Source organism: Stegostoma tigrinum, chromosome 1, assembly GCF_030684315.1.
Source record: "Stegostoma tigrinum isolate sSteTig4 chromosome 1, sSteTig4.hap1, whole genome shotgun sequence".
Lineage (NCBI taxonomy): Eukaryota > Metazoa > Chordata > Chondrichthyes > Orectolobiformes > Stegostomatidae > Stegostoma > Stegostoma tigrinum.
In genome coordinates this window covers 75,680,482-75,704,852 of record NC_081354.1, presented here as the reverse complement: position 1 = coordinate 75,704,852, position 24,371 = coordinate 75,680,482, and the positions used below count along the sequence as shown (strand labels likewise).

The 24,371-nt window shown below is 41.7% G+C and overlaps 1 protein-coding gene across 1 annotated transcript in view; it reads left to right on the top strand.

Moving 5' to 3' along the window:
- The first annotated feature begins 5,015 nt into the window (after window positions 1-5,015).
- Window positions 5,016-24,371, top strand: part of LOC132205997 (uncharacterized) — a 35,609-nt gene continuing 16,253 nt past the window's right edge. The window contains exons 1-4 of the mRNA XM_059647792.1: window positions 5,016-5,075; window positions 6,903-7,010; window positions 16,183-16,260; window positions 22,939-23,166. Of these exons, the coding sequence (XP_059503775.1) occupies window positions 5,016-5,075; window positions 6,903-7,010; window positions 16,183-16,260; window positions 22,939-23,166 (474 nt within the window). The remainder of the gene's footprint in view (window positions 5,076-6,902; window positions 7,011-16,182; window positions 16,261-22,938; window positions 23,167-24,371) is intronic.

Below are 24,371 nucleotides of genomic sequence, written 5' to 3'. Positions count from 1 at the left end.
ATATGTTCATCCCCATTGTCTGATCACTGCTGACAAGTATTAAAACTGCCTGACTGTGTCAGCACTAAACAGCACTAAAAGGAACGACAGAAGACCGTGCGACATTAAGCTCTGGCTGAGTGGCAAAGCGCAAAAGGGCAAGGCAGAGCAGATGCTGTCAGCATTCAAGCAGGTACAAATTGAGTGAGCACTAGGAGAGCAAGTGAGGATCCCTGAGACACACCCTGCTGAAATCCATGAGGTGGGTGCCTGTACTTGCAAGGAAAATTTCCTGGTAGCGGTATTCCTAAGAAAGGTGCCAGTGTGCTGTAAGTGCAGCATTTATGTGCAGAACCATATTATAAACAGATCGGAATTGTGCCACGAGGGTGCAGTGAGACTGATATGTGTCTGAAACCAACATCAGTAGAGAGGTGACACAAACACTCAAGGCCCATGGAGAACGCTCTGAGAATTTGGTCAGTGCTGTCCAAGATGGAGGCCCAGAAGGCCCAGTGGTGAGCTGGCATTGGCAGATAACCATTCTGATTTATATGCTGGGAATTGTCACCCCCTCACTTTCTAAAAAGTGGGTGGGAGTATCAGAAATCGAATATAAATCAGACAAGATCAGGTAATAATAACATGTTAATGGATGCAACAGGTTGTAAATAGGCCTCTCTCCACTCACTAGTCAAATGCGTCAATTTCCTCAGAATGATGATAACTGACAACCTGTCCTGGACTTCCCATGGAGTTGCGATGGTCAAGAAGACAAAATAATGCCTCTTCTTCCTCAGGCAGCTCAGAAAATTTGGTATGTCCATAACGACACTCACCAACATCTCTGTCTGGGTGCATAACGGCCTGGTATGGCAACTGCTCTGCCCAGGACCAGAGGAAACTACCGAAGATGGTGTGCATAGCCCAGACAGTCAGGGAAGCCAACCTTCCATGCATGGACTCCATTTATACAGGTCACTGCTGTGGGAAGACTGCCACCATCATCAAAGACCCATCATACCCTGGCAATTCTCTACTGCAACTTCTTTCATCAGGTGGAAGATACAGAAGCCTGAACACATGCACCAGCAAGCTCAGGAAAAGCTTCTTCACGGATGTTAGTAGACTCATCAATGGATTCTCTAGCCTCAAACAATGCTGATCTTGCTAACATTGATCTTGTCTAGCTCATGTCCTGTGCAATGTAACCTGTATGCCTCTGTCTAGAGATAATGGGAACTGCAGATGCTGGAGAATCCAAGATAATAAAATGTGAGGCTGAATGAGCACAGCAGGCCCAGCAGCATCTCAGGAGCACAAAAGCTGATGTTTCGGGCCTACAGCCTCTGTCTAAGTCTTTTTACAACCTCTGATCTGTACTTCATTGCTTACTATGCTGCTAAAGCTTTTCACTGTACGTTGGTACACATGACAATAAATTGACCAATGAATCAAAAAATTATTCAATATTTTGTTGGGGATTCGGACTTCCTTCTGTCAAAAGTCATTACTAACAACCTCACCCTGTTTTCCCATCTTTTTCATCAATGCCCTTGTTGTTCAGGGCTAGGAAGATTCTGATCATAGTCTCTGGGCTAGAGTTAAATTAGCAAGCTGCACAGGGCAGAATGCATTGAGCAGTTTGCCATGCTTCAGTTAATCCCCGGGTAAGATGAAGTATGAGACATTTACACCCACAGGCCACATGCTATGATATATTCGTAACATCATAAGCATCTTTCTTAAAGGTATACAAGCACACTGATCAGGAGATATAACAAAGTAACCAACACAGTGTCCACCAGCTCCTGTAAAGCTATCAAAAGCCTATTCAGTTATGTTAGCAAACTATTTCCATAATCGTGGCCAATGCCTGGGTTACAACAGATGACATTAGTTTACAATTTCATAGATTTATCTTGTCCTCAGTTGGAATCTTTTAGTAATACAATCAAAATTGTGCAGTCAGCATAACCATTTAAATGTCTTCTTCCCTTCTCGGTTGTTAAATTGTCTTTCTGCAGACAGACTCAATCATATTAACCTATTCACATATCCATTCAATCTTCCTGAATTGTTCTAGGATCTCACCTTACATTTCTGAAAATATCTCAATGTATGCAGCATGCGATCCCCTGTCATCATGACATTTTTCTACTGAATATACAATCAAGTCAATGCAGACATCTTTTGGCAGATCAGTAAATAACATTTTGTCTGAATTAGAATTTATGACGTACAGTACTTAACATGTATGATGCAAGAAATGCTGATAAACCCCATAATATTGGCGTGCTTAAACAATGCTTCCATTGCATAAAACACTCTGGTGAAACTGCAGAACTCTCAAGAACATTGTTATGAACGACTCCATCGTGCAGAATCTCCCCTTCTTGAGGGCACAGCTCTTGTCAACTGGCGCATGGTGAGGAGCTAAGGAAGAGGAGGACAAACAGAGAAAGCAATGATCACATCTCCTATCTGGCTGGAATTCAACTTGACACAGCACATTTTCGGATCTTCAAGCCTATCTGGAATGGAGTGGTGGTTAATTCCATCACATTACTTGTAAACCCAATCAGAATGCTGTGTCTAATGGTCACTTTCTTAGCTTCTGCCGCAGCACAGTAGAAGTGAGCCAATGTCTGAGTGTTGCAGTGGATATTCTGACAAGAGGATGTGCTCCTGAGATGCTGCTTGGCCTGCTGTGTTCACCCAGCTCCACACTTTGTTATCTTGAATTCTCCAGCATCTGCAGTTCCCATTATTACTGGCAGATCCATTGTTGCTGCCAATGCAGGCTCAAACTAAGATAATCATGGCTCAATCCTGATGTCATAGCGGAAGGAATTTGCAGGCATTCCTAGCAGTGCAGTAACATGGGCTCCACCACACTTGCGAGGGCTTTCAGTGATCACCAGCCGGAAACAGGATTTTTTAGAACCCATGGAGAGCCTATAGCAGAATGAGGAAGCGAGGGAGAAAGCAGGGAGGGAGTGAGGGTTGGGTGGCTGCTCTTTCTCAAATAACATTAAAAAATAAAATGCACATGCAGGCTGAGCAGCATTTGTCAACGCAAGGTTTATTTTCTCCTTACAACTATTGCTGGCAGTAACCCGAGACATCTCAAAGAACAAAGCTTAAGGCGACGGTGCTACATTTGCAGCTCTTGTGCCATCTAGTGGTCAACATATGCTATCACTCCATTATTCTGGATGTTAATATTATATCTGAATTTTTTTTACATATAAAACGTTTCATATAAGCATCCACTGGACTCCTTCGGCCGAAGAATCAGTACTCCTCCATGTTGACCACCGCTCGAAAGAAGTGAGTGTAACAAGGGCACAGAATGTACTTTGGTGGGAACTTCAATGCTCAGTGTTAAGGGTGGCTCAGTGATTTATTTGTCTTCAAAGTTGGACTGTCCAAAGGCCTGCTTCTATCACTTTACCTCTTCTGCTAAGCCCACTGGGTCAAACTTCATACAAAGTTTGCCCTTGCCCAAGTTCTGATCTGACTTCATTGTCTCATTTTATTTCTCTGGGTTCCACCTCGTGCTCTTTCCTCATTTCCATCAAACTATTGCCTAACCAACATCATTACTGGTTCCCATTTCAAATGACATTGCTAATAGTTCCTTCTCATTTGGTTCAACCCAGCTCCAGCTACATGTGTATGGTAGCCTTGTGGAAAAAAAGGTACAATCCTTTCAACATTCTATATTATGACCGGTTCCCCAAGTTATTACAGTTTCACAAAAGATACCCCAAACTGTCAATTATCAAACTCCCAGGTGATGAGGAGTAAACTGGATACCCTTCTTGCTTCAACTCCTGCTCACTGAATACAACAGGTTTAATTTACAAAGGATCCCATTTCTTGTGGACATCTTTCTCCAGGACTAAATGAATTTATGTTTTAAAAGGAGGCAATTTCACCTTACTTGCTTGAGGTAACAAGAGTGAGTTTACTGGTTACTAAATGCATGAAGAAATAATAATACACATACACACAGATTAAGAAGAAGACAGTCCAAAAAATGAGTCAAATAGAAGTATATGAGTCAGTCTCTGAGTTAGTAGTGAAAAATGCGTTATTTAATTTCATGTCTATTAGCTGAATTTTGTTGAATACCATTGATGTTGATACCTGTCGTCAATTTTGATATATTTGCTTTTGCAGGGTGATTGAAATTCTTTTGTCCTTGTTCCTTTTTACAGAGGCTGTTTGGTAGCATTCATAATGAAAGACTGCCTTTTTCATTCCTTTATCTGCAGTGTAGGGGTGTTTTAATGGCTATTCTTGAAGTCGTGACCATCATAGCACACTATTCTATGCATTAGTGGAGGTGATGGTAAAGTGATATTATCATCAGATTATTAATCCTGCAGCTATTTTTCTGGGGACGCAGGTTTGCATCCCACCATAGGATGTGGTGGCAGGACAGGGGAGTAGGGTAGTTATGAAGGAATATAAGACACATGCCTTTGTCAGTCATGGCATAGATTTTAAGAGCAGGGAGCTGTACAGGTTGTACAGAATATCTCTGCAGTTCTGATCACCAAACTGTAGGAAGAATGTGATTGCACTAGAGTTTAGGCAAAGGAGATTCACTAGGAAGTTGCCAGGGATAGAGCATTTCAGCTACAAAGAGAGGCTGAATAAGTTTGTTTTTTAAGAGCAGGGAAGGTATAGGGGGGCCTCATAGAGGTGTGTAAGGTCATGGGGGGGGGGGGCATGACAAAGCAGCTGCTCCCCTTAGTTGAATGGTCAAGAAGAAGGGGGCATACTTTTAAATTTAAAGTCAGGAGATTTAGACGGAATTTGAGGGCAAGTGTTTTCACCCAGTGGGTGGTGGGAATCTAGATTGCACTGCCTGGGAGGGTAGCTGAGGCAGGAAACATCACAGAATTTAAAACGTACTTCAAATAGCATATGAAATATTATAACATTCAAGGCTATGGACCAAGTACTGTGTAGATGTAGATGTAGATTTGGAGGAGTTTTAGTAATCATCAGTGCAACTCGATATGGTGAAGGGCCTTTTCTACGCTGTACGATTCTATGACACTGTGATACTGGGGACACTGGTCAAGTCTTGGCTAGTGTGTGCGACAGCAATTCTCATCAAAATCTCTCAATTTTGATGTTAATTCACAAATGTTTGTATCACTGTATACTTGCTCGCCTCACCCTGGAGAATTGAGGACACTCTTCTGTTGGATACAAAATCCTGGTAACCCTCAGGGATTTGTTTTGCTTTATTTGATCTCTTGGGCCCTTCACCATATCGAGTTGCACTGATGATTACTAAAACTCCTCCAAATCTACATCTACATCTACACAGTACTTGGTCCATAGCCTTGAATGTTATAATATTTCATATGCTATTTGAAGTACGTTTTAAATTCTGTGATGTTTCCTGCCTCAGCTACCCTCCCAGGCAGTGCAATCTAGATTCCCACCACCCACTGGGTGAAAACACTTACAGGGATTCACAGCAGCAGTCAGATCTGTGGCTCTCTGACTGACTTCCATTACCTGCACTGGATGCGAGTGCCTTAAAAAATCTTGTTGATTTTTCCAAGGGCTTCGAGCAGTTGGCCTGAAAATATTTGAATCAGTTAAAACACACAGGTTTATTGGCCTCTCTTTTCATCTCAGTATCACCTGTTCTGTCCTGAAAAGGCACCCAGCATTTTTTTCTCTTCTGTGGGTGCTCAGTTTCATATCATTCTCTCCAACTTAATCCTTTCCAGTTGTATCGGTGTGCAGGGGCTTGTGAATTGACCCATAATCATCAGCCAGTATGGGTGCCTGTCTGGATCCAGTTACTCGATAGGACTATACTATTATAGAGGATATTGCTTGTAGCATTAACACTGGTGACCAGTCAATTTCAAGATTCTTGATTTTGATACATCAGTTGTTGTCTCTTCATGTATGGTGTTTGTATAGGTAATAAATAGCTGAGATCCCAGCACTGGTCCCTCATCTTTTCTAGTTCTGTTAGTTAATTACTCATCTATTAATGCAAATATACTAACTCCAACAGCACGGTCTCTTATCTTATGAAGAAACCTAATATGTGACCTCATCAAACATTTTCTGAAAATCCAAATATATTACATCCCTTATTCTCCTTTATCAATCCTACTTGTTACCGCCTCAAAGAATTCTGGTGGATTTTTAAGGTATGATTCCCCCACGGGGAGCAAGGCTGACTTTGCTTGATCATGTGATACATTTCTAAATGCTTTTGCTATTACAGCCTTTGTATGAGAGGTGCTACCTTACAGTACCATGAATTCTGGGTTCAGTTCCAGCCACAGGTGACTGTGTGTAGCGTTTGTGCTTTCTCCCTGTGTGTGTATGGGTTTCCTTACAAAGTCTAAAGATGTACAGGTTGGGTGGATTGGCCCTGGGAAATGCAGGGACAGGGCTGGACGGTGAGTCTGGGTGGGATGCTTCCTGGAGATTATGTGTGGAATAGTTGGGCTGGATGGCCTGTTTCCCCACTGCAGGAATTCTACGGAAAACAGACTCTAAGAGATTTCGGCAATAACAGATTTTAAGCTAACTGGCCTACTGTTAGAGATAATGGGAACTGCAGATGCTGGAGAATTCCAAGATAACAAAATGTGAGGCTGGATGAACACAGCAGGCCCAGCAGCATCTCAGGAGCACAAAAGCCTACTGTTACCTTTTCTTTTGTTTCCTTCACTCTTAAAACTAAAAGTGTCAGTTCCCGTCCAGTCACTCTCCCTGGTCTACAGTTGCCCTGCCACTGTTCGTGGTCAGTGCACGTTTTGTGACTCTCTCTGATCTAGGCTTGCCCTGTCACTGTATCCGGCCGCAGTGTCTCCAAACTTGAATCCTTTCCGTGCCGCACGATGGAGACGCATGCGCCCGTGTAGGTGCTCGGGAGGCGGCTGAAGGTGCTGCCGGAATGTGAGCGGAGTGCAGTGGCTGGCTCGCGTAGCGGCCATAGCCCTGTGTCAGAGCCTGGGGAGCAGCTCACTCCCGTGAGTAAGCGTACCTGGGAATGACGAGTTTTTTCACAGAATGTGCGGGAAAGTCGGTAGGAGGGGCGTCTGGTGCTTTTTACTCTGCTGCGCTTTCCTTTCCCTGGTAAGTCGGCTTAACTCCTGGCTAACTATCTCCCACTTCCTCACGGGTCATTATTGCAAACGAAAAGCCTGAACAAAGTTTCAGGTTAAAAGTATGCTTGGTTTATCAATGCCCCCATTTTGTTTTATTTGCTAAGTCAAGCGAATTTTGCTCCCAAATTAACATCAGAAGAGTCAGGAACAAAATCAGAACCTGATTTGGGGGGTGGGGGTTGGGGAAGGAAAGAAGGTTAACTCCGATCTCTCTCCACAGATGCTGAGTTTTTCCAGCAATTTCTGATTTTGTTCCTGATTTCCAGCATCCACAGTCCCTTCTTTTCGTTCAGAAAAGTCGGGGATGTGTCCCCCACCTAAATCACCCCACCGATCCGTGACCGGAGAAATCCTTTTGACGTGCCCAAGGTTCATTCCGACAAACATTAACACACCCCCCGCCCCCACCAGCACCAACAAACACGACCAGAGATACAGCTTTTGTTTCCAAGTTTGATCAATAGCAGATTGGATTTAAGAGTTTAAGTTTTTTCTTACATTTGCAAAAGTCATTCAGAATTACTTCACTAACTACCGGTGGCTTTTTTTAAGAGGAGGTGAAAGGTGCTCTGTAAATGCACTTCTTCCCCCATCCCGCCCTCCCGTCGGTTTTCTGTATTCTTCACTCCCGCATTATTTTCAGCTCATTGCGTGTAACTGCATGCAAACCCTCCAGGTCAGATAGAATAGGCAGGAGCCTTCCTGGATTCGATTGTTGACACATCGCAGCCAATATCCTTACATCTGCACCTGCAAGCGGAAATAAACTTTAAAGCACATGATATGAACTTACCTGCAAACTGTATCCTAACGACAATTCTATTCAACTATGAGCAATTTGCGTTGGAGGCGATGTATGAGTACTCTATTCTTTGGGCTCTGGTTTTTGTTTTCTGTGATTAGGAGCTCTTCCCAGCAGTGAATCCAGTTGTATTAGTTGCCATTTCTTTGATTTTGTCTGTGGGCTTTTTCTTCTGTTGTGAAAGTCAGTTGTTTAATTTGGACTGTCTGGCTGGTTCCCCTTATATTACAAAACATATAATTAAATATTTGAGTCTCTCCACAAATAATGGTTTCTGCTTATTGCCAGTCTCCCGCTGTCCTCAAAGACTTTACTCTTAAAGATCTTCGCACATTCTGACACCCACATGCAATTTACACTTCACATTATATGCATTTATGTGTTCCTGTTAACTGAACATAGAACATTACAGCACAGTATACAGGCCGTTCGGCCCTCGATGTTGCGCCGACCTGTCATACCGATCTCAAGCCCATCTAACCTACACTATTCCATGTACGTCCATATGCTTATCCAATGACGACTTACATGTACCTAAAGTTGGCGAATCTACTACCGTTGCAGGCAAAGCGTTCCATTCCCTTACTACTCTCTGAGTAAAGAAACTACCTCTGACATCTGTCCTATATCTTTCACCCCTCAATTTAAAGCTATGCCCCCTCGTGCTCGCCGTCACCATCCTAGGAAAAAGGCTCTCCCTATCCACCCTGTCTAACCCTCTGATTATTTTAAGTGTTTCAATTAAGTCACCTCTCAACCACCTTCTCTCTGAGTTGTAAGAATGTCTGTTCTTGAAGATCTTAAGATTTTTACTTTTTAGTTTGGCTTTTTTTTGTTATGAATTTCCTTTTATATCACTTTATGATTCCAGCTGAGGTAATATTGATTAATGCTAAGTTGTGGCTATAACTAAATTGGGGAAAGCTCCCTAAAAAGATGATAGTGGCCAGCCAATGGCAACATTTAAAGATCACATGGAGGAACCACAAAATTCTTTATTCCTTTCTAGTACAAAAAGTAGGAAATCCATGTTGAACACTAGAAAATAGAGATAGGACTAGATCCAAGGAAGGGGCGTACAATTTGAACAAAAAAAGCAGCAGACCTGAATATTAGGAACAGTTCAGATTTTAGCAAAGGACAGAGTATTGCATATCTGTGTAAGCATGGTGGACCGTCATGAAGCATCTGATTACATGAAAATGATGACATCATTGGTCGTTTTGAACTGGGAAACAGCTTAGCCTAATCTTACTGCCTGAAAACATCCCCATCATGAAACTCCTGCAACTTAATGTTCGGCTTCCTGGTTCCTCTCGGAACAACTCAAAGGATTGATGAAGACAGAGAAAGTAGAGTAGAAGAGTAAGCTTCTGAGCAGCTTTCAAACTGATTGTTAAAGCTTCTATAGGTACGTGAGGGCAAATGTACGTCTCTCATAATCAGAAACAGTGGAAGTTTGAAAGGGGGAACAGAAAGATGGCAGACCATTCAAATATATAATTTGGCTCTGTCTTCACAAAGGAAGGCATAAATCACCTCCCAAAAACGTTGAGGAACACAGCATCTATTGAGAGGGAGAAACTGAAGGCAATTAATAGCAGGAAGGGAAATCAATGGTATTGCAGGACAGTATTTCGGCAGGGCTTCATAATTTACACCCCAGGTTATTTGAGGAAGGGGCTGTAGAAATAGTGGCTGCATTGGTGGTCATCTTCCAAGATTCTGTAAACTCTGGAACAGTCGCTATGCATTGTAAAGTAGCTGACATTACTCTGCTCTTGAAAAAAGGAGGTAGAGAGAAAACAAGAATTATCCACCAGCCTGAAAAATAGTGGGGAAAATGCTAGAGTCTGTTAGGAAAGATTTTAATAGCAGAGCACTTGGGAAACAGTGACAGAATTGATCAGTGTCGCTTTGGATTTAAAGAAGGGAAATCAAGCTTGACAATTCTACTGGAATTGTTTGAGCATATAAAGGAGAACCAGTGAATGTGATTTACTTGGAATTTCAGAACGTGTTCAGTAAAGGCCCATGTAAGAAATTAGCGTGTAAAATTAAAGCAGGTGGGATTGGGGATAATGTATAATGTGGAGAGAGAACTGTTTAACAGAGAGGGAACAGAGACCATGCATAAATCGGTATTTTTATGAGTGGCAGGCAGTGACTAGTTGGCTGCCACAGGGATCCCAGCTGAGACCCCAGTTTTTCATGATCTAAATCATTAATATAAAGATATATGTGAGGGAACTAAATGCAATATTTCTAGGTTCACAGATGATGCCAAGCTGTGAGAGGGTGGAAAGATGCTTTAGTGTGATTTGTGCTGAATGACTGGGCCAATGTAAGTCAGATGAAGTAAAATTTGGATGAATGTGTGGTTATCCACTTTAACAGAAACATAGATTATTAGCTGAATGGTTTGGGAACCAGGGAGGTGCAATGAGACATAGGTGTCTTTGTACACCAGACCCTGAAAGTAAGCATGCAGGAGCAGCAGATGAAGAAGGCAAGCGATATGTTGGTCTTCATTGTGAGAGGATTTATTTACAGGAGCAGGGATGACTGCTGCAATTGTGTGAGGCCATGGTGAGGTCACACCCAGAGTATTGTGTGCAGTTTTGGTCTCCTTATCTGAGGTAGAATGTTTTGTTCATGGAGAAAGTACAATGAAGGTTTACCAGACTGATCCTGGGATGGCAGGACTGACACATGTAAAGAGACTGGATCAGTTAGGACTATATTCTCTGGAATTTAGAATGTGAGAGGTTCTCATAGAAGCCTATAAAATTATAACAGGACTAGACATGGTAAATGCTAGAAGGATATTCCTGATGACTAGAGAGTCCAGAACCAAGGATCACAATTTAAGGAAATGATGTTGGCTGTTTAAGATTGAGATGAGAAATTTCTTTACCCAGAGAATGGGGAGCCCGTGGAATTTGCTACCACATAATTCAGTCAAAGACAAAACACTATGATTTTAAGGAGGTGTTGGATATAGCACTTATGGCTAAAGAATATTGGGGAAAAGCAGGAACAGCGTACTGAGCTTGATGATCAGCCGTGATCACATGAATGATAGCAGGTTTGAAGCGCTGAATGGCCTACTCCACCTATTTTCTACATTTCCCTATCAATCAGTGTTGTAAGGAATGTTTCCTGCTGTAGGCAGGAGACTATTTTACCATCTTGCTGTTTGGTTATAGCATGTTCAAAGGAGTTGTAACACAAATCAATAGTAATGTTCACTTGTTACTATGGCCTTGCATGTGTTGTCATGCATGCTCACCTGCCATTATAGAGCACGGAATAAAAAGCACTCTTTTGGGATATTTTTTTTAAAAAATAACATATTTATGACACTGTGTCAGTATTCTAGCCAATAATTTACTTATAACCTGGGTGGTTCTGGATTTGGGTTATAAGCATTAAGGGAGCTTTTGTACATGTCAGACTGCAGAGTAAAATTTCTGACATTAATACTATCTGGACAGATACTTTACTCGGAAAATGAAAACCACAATGTGTATATTATCCACTTTGATCTCTACGTTTCCATTATTTCTGAAGGCAACAGTACGGTGCAAAATTTCTTCCAGGCAATATAAATCCAAAATATTAAACTGTCCTGCAGTTTCAACAATATTTTTTGCCTTTCCATTTGAATGTGGATAGTATGGTGATTGAGATCATTTTATTGTATGAAGTATTGGAATTCTCCAAGTGGTGGTTTGTTAATTGTCCACAGTACAGTATTATCATTTAAAACAATGTAAAGTGCAAAGTGAGATTTGATTTCAGTGTGAATATTTTCCTTTGATTTAAAACAGATAATCTTTTTATTTAAAATAAGCCAGCATAATAACTAGTGCATCCAAAACAGTTTATCTAAATTGCTTCAGATGCATTATTCCCTGTTTAGATTCAGTGGTGGAGATGTTTTCAGGTATTTGACTAATAGTAGGCACTTCTCTGTGTGTTATTGGAATGGTTAATATACATCATATTTAATCTGTGTACCTTTATCTCTTTATACAGTAGAGCTTGGTAAATGAATTATGGATCGCTCAGAAAACAAATTTTCATTGTAGTATTGCTTAAATGAGCACTTTGCTACATTCCTTCTCTCAGATTGAGTTTTATGTATAGCCTTGACTATCAGTCCATACTGTATGCTCTAAGTTCACTTATAAGGTTCACATGATCTCAAGTGCCACTCTCTTTTATCATGCCATCTTTTGCTATTCTCAATGATCACACATTTTCATCTCCACCAGTACCTGTGTAACTTAATATGTACATCATCACATGAGGTATATATTGCAGTATAGTGATGATATTTGAATATGTCACTTATCATTAACCTTGTCATTAACTTATCATTATTGTTACTGTGAACTATTATTGATCATGAGTGCATGCCTTTTAAACATTGTGCTGGTAAGAAATAGCACTTTGCCTTTGCTGATGTTAATTTGTTTTTTTTTGAAGATGTCGTACATTTTCTGGCATTGATTTGGTGCACAAGTGAAATTCTTTTTTCCAGGAGCGACTTTAAGCAGCTTATTATTACTTTTCACAACAATTTCCTTTTCAAAGGAACTTGGTTCCTTCTATACATATTTCATAAGATAATTAACTGGTTCCCTCACTGCAGTTGGACTTCCTCGTTTCTCAAAACCCCTTACTCCCCAGGCCCCATTCATGCCATTTCATGCCTCTAAATATACAATGTGGCCTCTCATGTCCCATGTTAATCTGTGACACTTATATGCCTGTTCATCCACTATCCACTATATAGAAGCAATGAATCCTATTGTGACTATTGGATGTGATTTTTAAAAAAAAAACAAATTTTTAGAAGGAGCAATGATTAGTAAACTTTCTACTCTTTTTGGAGGAAGTCTTTCTATTAAAGGGTTAAAAAAAGTCAATTATCTGGACCCTTTAAAGTTTTAATTGCTGAAACGTGTGTGGCCTGGTGGTCTAGGGGTATGCTTCTCGCTGGGTCGGCACGGTGGCACAGTGGTAGGTCGGCATGGTGGCTCAGTGGTAGGTCGGCATGGTGGCTCAGTGGACAGCACTGCTACCTCACAGCACCAGGGACCCGGGTTCAATTCCACCCTCGGGTAACTGTCTGTGTGGAGTTTGCACATTCTCTCCCTGTCTACGTGGGTTTCCACCGGGTGTTCCGGTTTCCTCTCACAGTCCAAAGATATGCAGGGTAGGTGGATTGACCATGCTAAAATGCCCGCAGTATTCAGGGATGTGTAGATTAGGGGGGTTATACGGGGATGAGTCTGAGTGGTGGTGTGGGTTTGTTGGGCCAAAGGGCCTGTTGCCACACTTGTAGGGATGATGATGATGATGAAACTGCAGGCACTTGAAAACTCTTCACCATGTTTGCTTACACAAGGTTAAATTGATAGTAGAGATCAGCCAACAAGACCTGTCAATCAAGCCAGGGGCTTACGTGCCTCCACAGAGTAATGTATGGCTGGTCTCTAAACCAGGAATATATAATCAGGTTTGACTGAAGGCCCAAATATTGGTTACTATGGTATGGAGGTCAAACAGGAAAGCAGAGTTGATGGTAGTTTCAAATCAACCATAACATAACCGTATAGCAAGTATGAATGAGGAGCTAAATGGTGTAGTCCCGCTTTTAGTTCTTGTGTCATTGAGTCTAATTTATCCTTCGTTTTGTAAGGCTTACTGTATTTACTGAGTTTTCTCAATGTCTGTCTGGTAGCACCTTCACCTCTGAGTAGGTTCAAGTTTCAGCCTGTGCAATAAGTTTAGAATGATATGCCAATGCAGAACTGCTGTAGTGAGATGCTGTCTTTTGATGAGACTTTAAACTAAGACCCTGTCTTCTCCCTCAGATGCGATAAGAGATTTGATGGTATTTATTCTAAGAAGAGCAGGGTAAATCTCCTCATGTCTTGATCAATTTTTGTTCCTGAACTGGAATCATAAAACCAATTACCTATCTTTTTTATTCACTTGTGGGATGTGGGCATTTCTGGCTGGCCAGTATTTATTGCCCATCCCTAGTTGCCCTTGAGAAGGTGGTAGTGAGCTACCTTCTTGCAGTCTACCTGCTGTGGGTTGACCCACAATGCCATTAGGGAGGAAGCTCCAGGATTTTGACCCAGCAGCAGTGAAGGAATAGCAATATATATCCAAGTCAGGGTGGTAAGTTGCTTGGAGGGGAACTTGAAGGTGTTCCTATATGTCTGCTGCCCTTGACCTTCTATGTGGAAGTGGTCGTGGGTTTAGAAGGTGCTGTCTGAGGATCTTTGGTGAATTTCTGCATCTTGTAAGTAGTACACATTGCTACTACTGAGCTTCAGTGGTGGATAGAGTGGATGCATGTGGATGCAGTGCCATTCAAGTGGCTTCTTTTCCCTGGATGGGGTCAAGCTTCTTCAATGTTGGAGCTGCATGCTTGCAGGCAAGTGGGGAGTGTTCCATCACACTCCTGACTTGTGCCTTGTGGATGGTGGACAGATTTTGTGGAGGTGAGTTACTTGCCACAGTATTCCTTGTCTTTGACCTGCTCTTATAGCCACTGCATTTATGTGGTGAGTCCAGTTGATTTCTGGTCAGTGACAACTCCTGGGATTTTGATAGTGGTGGATTCAGTGATGATAACACCATTGCCGGTCAAGGGACAGAGGTTAAATTGACTCTTATTGGTAATAGCCCTAGCCTAGCATTTGTGATGGCACAAATGTTGCTTGCCACTTGTCAGCCCAAGCCTGGATATTCTTCAGATTTTGTTACATTTGAACATTGACTGCTTCAGTATCTGAGGAGTTTGAAATGGTGCTGAACATTGTGCAGTTATCGGTGAACATCAACCCATGACCGTTATGATTGAAGGAACTTCTTGATGAAGCAGCTGAAGATGGTTGGGTCTAGGACACTACCCTGAGGAGCTCCTGCAGAGATGTCCTGGAGCTAAGATGACTGATCTCCCACAACCATGACCATCGTCCTATATGCCAGGTATAACTTCAACCAGTGGAGAATTTGCCCATGATACCCATTTTGCTAGGGATCCTTGATATCAGACTCATGTTTATTGTCACTCTCACCATACCCCCTTAATTCAGCTCTTTTGTCCATGTTTGAACCAAGGCTGTAATGAGGTCAGAGCTGAGTGGTTCTTGTGGAACTCAAACTGGGTGTCACTGAGCAGAAGCTATAAATAGCACTGTAGATGACACTTTCCATGACTTTACTGAAAATCAGGAGTAGACTGACAGGGGTGGTAATTGGCTAGGTTGGATTTGTGCTGCTTTCTACATACTGGACATGTGGGCAATTTTCCACATTGTCGCATAGTTACTAGATACTAGTGTTGTCACTGTACTGGAATAGCCTGGCTAGTGGAGCAGTGAGCTCTGGAGCACAAGTCTTCAGTATTGTTGCCGGAGTCTCATCAGGCCCCATAGCCTTTGCGATATCCAGTGACTCTAACCATTTCTTGATATCACGTGGAGCGAATTGAATTGGCTGAAGCCTAGTATCTGGAATGCTGAGGACCAGTTGAGCATGGATCATCCCAGTGGCATTTCTGGCTGAAGATCACTGTGAAAGCTGGTTAATATCTCGATGTTTAGGAACTATGGAGTAGGCAAAATGGCTTTCATTCTGTGACTATACTTTGAAAGCACTTTATTGACTGTAAATCACCCTGAAACTTCACGGTGGTGAAAGGCAGTCAATAAATGCACAATTTCTCAGTTGTTTTGTCTGATTGATTACTCCAAATATTTATTTTATGTCTACTTAAACATACAAGGTGACATGGGGAGAAAAGGTGGAAGGTGAAGGATGACAATTGCAAGTGTGACAAATGTACAGTGTCAAAATTCAGTTTAAATCAATCGATTTGAGCTTGTATTAGAAACAAATGTAAGTGTGGAAAATATGTGACATCTGTATGTCAGGTCTCTCAAAAAGTAAGTGCGCAAAGATGTCAAATTTTTAATATAAGTTGACAAATGTATTTGGGCATTAATACTACAGTAGTTTCATTTGATGGTCCAGTGTTGTCCAGCTCTGCACACCTGAAGTAATTTCATAAACCCAAATTAGTTTGCTCTATTGTAGTAACACCCAAGTTAATGCCATTTCACTTTGATATGCTTAACAAAATGTTAGTCTATCAGAATTGTTTCTCTTAATTTACATGCAACCTTGATCTGTCTTGTGCAGGTTTGCTTACAGTTTCTTTTGCATGAGGTGTCCGTTCCAACATTACCCAGTCATACATTTAAGGACAACTCAGCCATTGTAAGTATTAGAGCTGCTTGTTATATGTGTTACATTATACATGAGTCCACTAATTGTGAACATCTGTTTAGGAAGCACATCTGTTACTGTCTGTGACATATTGGAATTTATGAGAGATGCAATAAGGCACTAAAAGTGTAAGCATCTTTTTCCCTTCATTTGTTATTTGATGGGCTTTGGTGCCAAAGGTAAGCAGCATTATTTTACTATGGGTGACCTGCAGATTGATTCTCTGAGATCAACTTGTTTATGGTGCTCAGAATATTACAAAAATAATGACAGTGCTCAACTTAGCCCACTTCACAACATTGGCTTGCCTTAAAATAATTAGCAAAACCCTCTGTGCATGAATTGAAGTGATATATATGACACAGTGACTCAAATTATTTCCCTCACTGTCTGCTGCAATGTCATTGTTCCCTTCTGCTTTCCCTCTATCTATTAGACTGTAAAAAATCACATAAGCCTGAAAAGGTTTCCTTCCAGTTTCTGTGAGGTTTATTTTAGCTTTCCATGCTTGGCTGTGCTCTTTTTATATTACCACAAGAGTATCAGAAATAGGAGCAGATGTAGGCCATTTGGCCCATTGAGTCCACTCTGTCATTCTGAGTTTGTGGCTGATCTGATGACCCTCAATACCACTTTACTGCCATATCCCCATAACTCTCAATGATTAGAAATCCCACTCAGCCCTGAATATGTTCAACAACTCAACAACTTGACAGCCCTTTGCAGTAAACAAATTCCACAGATTCACCATCTGTAGTGATAATAATGAGGTCAGCCAGGTGGACCTCAGAATGTGGACCAGATTAACAGCCGCAATCAGGGAGCCCTGACTGACAGATTAAAAACAGGAGTCTTAGATATTCTGTTCACTCTGAGAGCTGGCTCTGAGGGAGCTAGATCGGTATGACAGTAAATAAAGGGTGACTTGGTGATGGGATAACAATCTTTGTGGAGTTTTTTCACCATCCTCTTAAAGAAAAGAATTTCCTTCTTATCTGTCTTAAATGGTGATCCCTTATTCTGAGATTATACCCTCTTGCCCTAGACATTCCCACAAGAGAAACCATCTCTCTGCATTTATTCTATCAAACCCACTGAGAAATGTAAATGTTTCAATCAGGTCTCCTCCTGTTCTTCTAAACTCCCATGGATACAAGCCCAACCTCCTCAAACTTGTCCTCTTAACAAAATCTTTCTGTGTTTGGGATCAACCTAATGATCTTTTCTTAGATTGTCTCCAATGCCATTATATGTCCCGTTACATAAGTGGACCAAACTGCTTCAGTATCCCACCTGTGGCCTGACTAGGCCCTTGTACAGTTTTAGCAAGGATTTACTGTTTTTATACTCCATTCTCTTTGAAGTAAAGGTCAATACTCCATTAGTCAATTGGATGCATTTGTGATTCACTAGGATGAGTCCCAGATCCCTCTTTGCTGCAGCTTTGAGTGGAATTTCCCTACTTAAATAATATTAACTCTTTTCATTCATCCTGCCAAAATGCATGCTTCACATTTTCAAACATTCTAATCCGTTTGCTAAGCGTTAGCCCAGTCAATTAATTGGTCTCTGTTTCTCTGCAGATTTTGTTTTATTCTTGCTACTTGCCTTCCCACCTGTTTTGTCTCATCTGCAAAATCGGCCTAAGCAGGACAGAGGCCTTGATAAGGTCCTGCATAAGAGGCTGCCAAATAAGATAGAGCCCATGATGTTAGGGGCAAAGTACACTGGCATGGATAGTGGGGTGGCTGACTGGCAGAAAGTAGAGAGTGTGTATTAAGGGGTCTTTTTCAGGATGGTACCTGGTGACTGTTGGAGTTCTGCAAGAATCAGTTGCAGCGACACCATTCACAATTATACATTAACAATCTGGACAAAGGAATTGAATGCATTGTTGCTAAGTTTGAAGATGACACCAAGATCAGAGGAGGGATGGGTCATGTTGAGGAAGCAGGGAGGCTGTAGATGTACTTGGACATGCTGGGTGAGTGGGCAAAGAAATGTTACATGAAATACAATGTGGGAAGGTGTGAGGCGATGCACTTTGGTAGGAAAAGTAAAGGTGTAGACTATTTTCTATATGGGAAAAGGCCTTGGACATCTGGATGACAAAGGGACTTGGGAATCTTAGTTCAGGATTCTCTCAAAGTTAACATGCAGGTTCATTTGGCAGTTAGGAAGGCAAATGCAATGTTATCACATATTTCAAGAGCTGGAAAATGAGAGCAGAGGTGTATTGCTGAGGCTGCATAAAACTAATGAAGGATGTGCTGGCTTTGATGGGGGTCCAGTGGAGATTTAAAGGAATGATCCCAGGTAGAAGGGTTTGTCATGTGAGGAATGGTTGAGGACTCTAGATCTATTTTTGGTGGAGTTTAGAAGGATGAGATGGAATCTCACTGAAATTTACAGAATACTGAGAGGCCCTGAATAGAGTGGATTTGGAGAAGATGTTTCCTCTAGATGGAGAGGTTATGACTTGGGCACAGCCTCAGAGTGAAGAGATGTCCTTTTAGGACTGAGATGAGAAGGAATTTCTTCAACCAGAGGTTGGTGAATCTTGGGCATTCATCGCCAAAGAAGGCTGTGGAGCTGAAGTCATTGAGTGTATTTAAGACCGTGATAGATAGGTTCTTCATAGTAAGGGGATCCAAGGTTACAGGGATAAAGCAGGAGAATGGGGTTGAGAAACAAATCAGCCATGTTAGAATGACAAAGCAGTCTTGATGGGCCTAATGGCCTGATTGTGCTCCTATATCTTATGGTATATGGTCTTGTTATGCGTTCACTTGCATCATCCTAGTCATTGGTATGCATTGTAAATAGTTGTGGCTCAAACACTAATCCCTGTGGCACTCTGCTAGTTTCAGCTTGCGATCTTGAAAATGCCCCCTTTATCCCCATTCTTAATCAATTGGTTAGACAAGTCTCTAGTTGCGTTAATGTACTATCCCAACACCATGGGCTGTTACGTTATTAATAGCTTGATGTGCAGTACCTTAGTGAGCATCTTTTGGGAATTACATAATTTCCCCAATGTTGTCACTTGGAAGTATGAATTCGGCATTCACATTTGAGATTTTCAATATATCTTCTAACACAACAGTTATTGTAAATGCTTCTGGAACTGACCTAGATGAGACAAAATCTATTTCAAATTATTGTTAGGAGAACTGATAGCAATCTCTTTGCTTTCTGTACATAATTTGTACCACTGACGATCAATACCCCCAACCCTTTAGTCCATTATCACCTCGTGTTGAGCTCTGGCATGTTGTATGATCTTGAGCTTCACTTACTCTCCCTTTTCTGATCTCCTGCTAAAATCACTTTCTTCTCTTCAGCAGTGTCTGTTGTGACTCTCTCGCTCACTATTCTATCAAAATCCTAAGTCATGTTTTTATCACCTTTCTTTCTTGTAAATCACTGTTCTTCACAAATGCAAATTTCCAGAACACTGTAAAAATGCACAGGCTGTGTCTCAGTTGAGAAATATTTGGGGTGTGGGGACATCTTGCTGTACAGTACACAGAGACATCAATGACAGCATGTGCCAGTTGCCTGCATGGCAAACACATTGCATGTTTGTTTATGCAAATAGCCATGTCGGGAAAAGGTTTCAGCAGTTTGTGGCAGGCCGGGGTGTGTGCAGTCTTTATTCCAGTCTGGGGAGAGCTGCTCTTAGTCAGGGTGTCCTGGCACTAACAGTTACTTATATAGTCTGCACATAGTCCAGCGGTTTGACCGCTGTCAGTTGTCTGCTTGGGCCAGTCATGGTGAGGGGATGTGTTTAAATACAGTCTGGAAACACTCACTTTTGTCAGGTTGTTTCTTGCAGTCAGGGCAATTGCAAACCATCAGTCAGGCGTTACAATGATAGCCTTCAGTGATCTGATCAGTCATGCTTAGGGTTGTTCGTCAATGTGGACAAGAGGTCTGGTGCAAATACAGTTTTTTGGGTCTGTGTGTTTAGTGACAAGAATGCTGCAGTGGCAAAGGGAAGCTCCTTTCCAAAAAGGGGTTGAAGCAGTCAAAGCTCAGTGGGGAGTAGAAGCAGACACGTTTGTCAGTTTAGGGACAAGGACAGTGAGGGTGAAAAATCATGTACAAGGAAGGTATGAACACTAACAAAAGGAATGAGTGTCAATGGAATGATATCGAACACCACATTGACCACCACAGGGGGACTGTACAGGACCATTGTGGGTATTGATCAGTAAGATGCAATGTTGGGACTTGGGTGCAAGGAAAATTGGAGGCAAAGTGCAATGTAGTGACTCTGCAGATGGTGGGGAATGGGTGGAAACAGATTTTTGGGTAGTGAGAGTTAAAACTGGACATGGAGGCTCTGGGGTTGTGCGATTGACTTGAGACCAGGGAGAACCTGGTGCTGATGGTGCCCACCATGAGCTATGTTCATTGCCATCACTTACCGTTCTGTAGACAATACCTGCAATTGGAAAATAGCTGGGAGAAATCACCTGGCAGAGTCAGAGTCAGTTTGATGGTTGAAAGCACAGGCTCCATGTCAGTTGGATGCTAGGATATTGTAAAAGTAAATACCAGAAGCATGCATTTGTGAATTGCTGCTACATTTAACTTTCGAGTAATTCAGCATCCATTTGCAAAGCATGCAGAGTGTATTTAGAGTTCAGATGCTGGTCAGAGGTGATTAGCAAATGGCAAATCCTTTTTTATGCAATGTGTTGTTTACTTAGCCAGTGTGGCACTTTTGCAAAGTTGGTGCCCTGGCTGAGGCTGAGGCTGAATGAATGAGGGAGGATGATCTTTTGTTACTGGGACATTGCATGTCAAACTGTCTGGAGGAAGACGTGCAACCCTCATCTGCAGGTTTGAAAATGGCACATTTGCCAGCGATGCTTTTGGCAGGCACCTGGTGAGTGGCAAGTTCTTCTGGAACAGCGTGTGGGTATAGTGGATGTATAATTGGCAAGAGAGGTGCCACAGAAGCTGGGTACTTGATTAATGAGTGGTGTTGGTAGGATGCGGCGAGTGAGCTTGTGGTGAGAAATCCTCCAAGAAACTCAATTAAACTGACATTCAGCCCAAAAAAAGTAAAATTTCAGCCCAAGATATTTTAAAACATGTCTTTCTTTGGTCAGTCGAGACATGCCAAAAAGGGTGAAGCATCCTACAATTTCTCCTCTATCCATAATGGGGTGCTGACCTGAGTGCAGCTGATTGCATCCCATTTATGATCAACTCTATTCTCCATGCTTTTAAAAATGTTTTTTTTCCATTTCTCCTTGTGTATCCTTTTTCTGCTTTTGACCTTCTTCCTCTTTTATCCTTTGTCTCCTGCTTGGTTTTCGCTTGCTATTTAACACTTTGAAAATATTGGAGCCATCTGTGGGGAGTGAGTGCTATGAATAAATTGAAATTGTCATCTATGGGTCATGTGCACAACCTGTGTCTATTGATTCACTGCCAATATTGTTAATAGTAATACATCTACAAAGCAGCAGAGGGAGTACAGTATTGGTAAGGCATTATACTGAGTTAATCACTTCAATTATGTTTGCATGCTTATCTGGAGAGTACAGTGTGTTGCAATATTGCTTTGTATCCCTGATATTTGGGTTTACTTTCAATTCAGACTGAGGATATTATTTCCCCCTGACTTCCATGAATTATCTTGCAGATCATTTGGATTATAGCTTACTGAGATATTATTGGGAGGCTAAAGATCATATCTATTTTAAATATAACACCTATTGCACCCCTAATTGTGGCTATAAAAAAAACTGTGAAATCGATTCAGTTCTTTGCACCAAGATATCTAATTTAAGTAGATTATTGTCTGCCAACACCTGAAGAAAATGACAAGTGCGACATTTGTGAAAGTAAGCTTTAAAACCATAACAAAACCATAGGGTGATGTAATTAATACAGCTTTTAGGAAAATGGAATTAAAAAGCACCTTGTTGAAGAACTAAAATTATAAAACAAAACTACTTATGTTTTTCACACACTATTGTCTCTATACTAGTGAGGAAAAAGACCTCCTTTCGATTTCTAAATTTTTCTTTTTAATGGAAAAGAATCCTTTATCTCTGAAATAGCAGTGACAGTGTTCTGGCTGAAGCAGCACAGTGTCTCTGTCAGTTGTATGTCATATTTGCTTCCCACATCTTAAAGATGTTGATAAATGCTGCTTACAGTTCAATGAGGACAGACTGTGTTCCTTTACTCCTTTTGATGTTTGTTTGGCTTGAGGATGAGAGGCATAGATAGAGTAGATAGCCAGAGACTTTTTCGCAGGGCGGAAATGATTATTATGAGGGGACATAATTTTAAGGTGATCGGAGAAAGGTATGGGGGAGGTGTCAGAGGTAGGTTCTTTACATGCACCCACCACCCTCTGTGTAATGCGCTGCCAGCAGTGGTAGTGGGAGTCAGATACATTAGGGACATTTAAGCGACTCTTGGATAGGCACATGGATGATAGTAAAATGTAGGATATGCAGGGTAGTTTGATCTTAGTAGGATAATAGATCGGCACAGCATTGTGGGCCGACGGGCCTGTACTGTGCTCTACTGTTCTATGCTCTATTGTTATGGAAGAACTGTTATTTTAGAAGTTGATACTGAAATGTTAATATCTGTCTCTTGGTTGTGTTTAACTTGTATACTCTGCGTTTTTTACAGTACAAACCAAGTCTTAGCAGAGTCAGCACCAGAGCAAAAACTATCCAGTATGATGACACGTGTCCAGTTTTCAGGTTGCAGCCAGATGAAGAGAGTCCCAGGGAAGAGGTTGCATGTCGCCGAACAGATTTTGTACCAGGTTCTTGCCGCATCATGAAGGAGTTGTTTGCTGACAAAGAAACAGCCAACTGTTCACACCAGTTGTCACATATGATTTGTGAGATGAAGGTATCTATTTTTATCAGAAATTCTGAAACTGTATATGTGCATCTACAAGAAATCACTGAAAAGACTGTTTGTATTGTAAGATTGATGGACTGAATGAACAAGTTTTTAGTTGCTTTAGTTCAAAAACTGATTTGAAAACCATGGTCTATAACTCAGGACAACTAAGATTGAGAATACTCTAAGAGGGGAAGAGCTAAATTAATGGTTGGGTAACAGTAAGGAATGGTAAATTGACTCAGTGGACAGTTCTTTGATTGCTGCTGGAGGCTCAATAGACTGAATAGCCTCTTGTATTACAAAACTCTGATTCTGACAAACTTCAGTTTTAAAATCCTCAAGATCACAGGAAGAGAAACTAAGGGAAATAAAGAGTTATGTTCTGGGAGAAAATGAATGAAGAGATCATGCAGTAACTCTTGATTTTGATGTGAAATTTGCATCAGTGCTTGTTTCTGGCCCATGCAGTCTGCATGAATGCTTGGTTCTGGCCCCTTCTAGTTGTAGGTCATCTCTTAAAAGAACCCATTGTATTTAGCTAGAAAACACAAAATGTATGAATCTAGCGTTTCTAACACTGGTGGACCGCTGTACTGGCTCTGTCAACAAGATAGTGAAAACCATCCAAACCAAAATTGATTTCTACTGATCTTATCTCGGAGTTTACTGAGAGGGTGTGAGCATTACACATGTTTTCAGACTAGAGAGGCCCATCAACACTACATATTCTCCTTTCTCTTCCTCTTCATTCCCCTCCAACACCCCAGCCTCATTCGCTGCTCACTGATTGCTATCTTGATGTTAAATTGAGCACTTGATTACTCTGTCAAAGTCACTTGTGAGCTTGTACATGAGCAGTGTCCATCTGGGCTGACTTCATCTACTTGCATACTCCAATTTAAATTTCTGGCTTGAAGAAAGGAAATCAAAAGCAGGAAAATTCCTCCGCCTCTGCCGCATCTGCTCCCACGATGAGGCATTCCACTCCCGCACATCCCAGATGTCCAAGTTCTTCAAGGACCACAACTTGCCCCCCACAGTGATCAAGAACGTCCTTGACCGCGTCTCCCGCATTTCCCACAACACATCCCTCACACCCCGCCCCCGCCACAACCGCCCAAAGAGGATCCCCATCGTTCTCACACACCACCCCACCAACCTCCGGATACAACGCATCATCCTCCGACACTTCTGCCATCTACAATCCG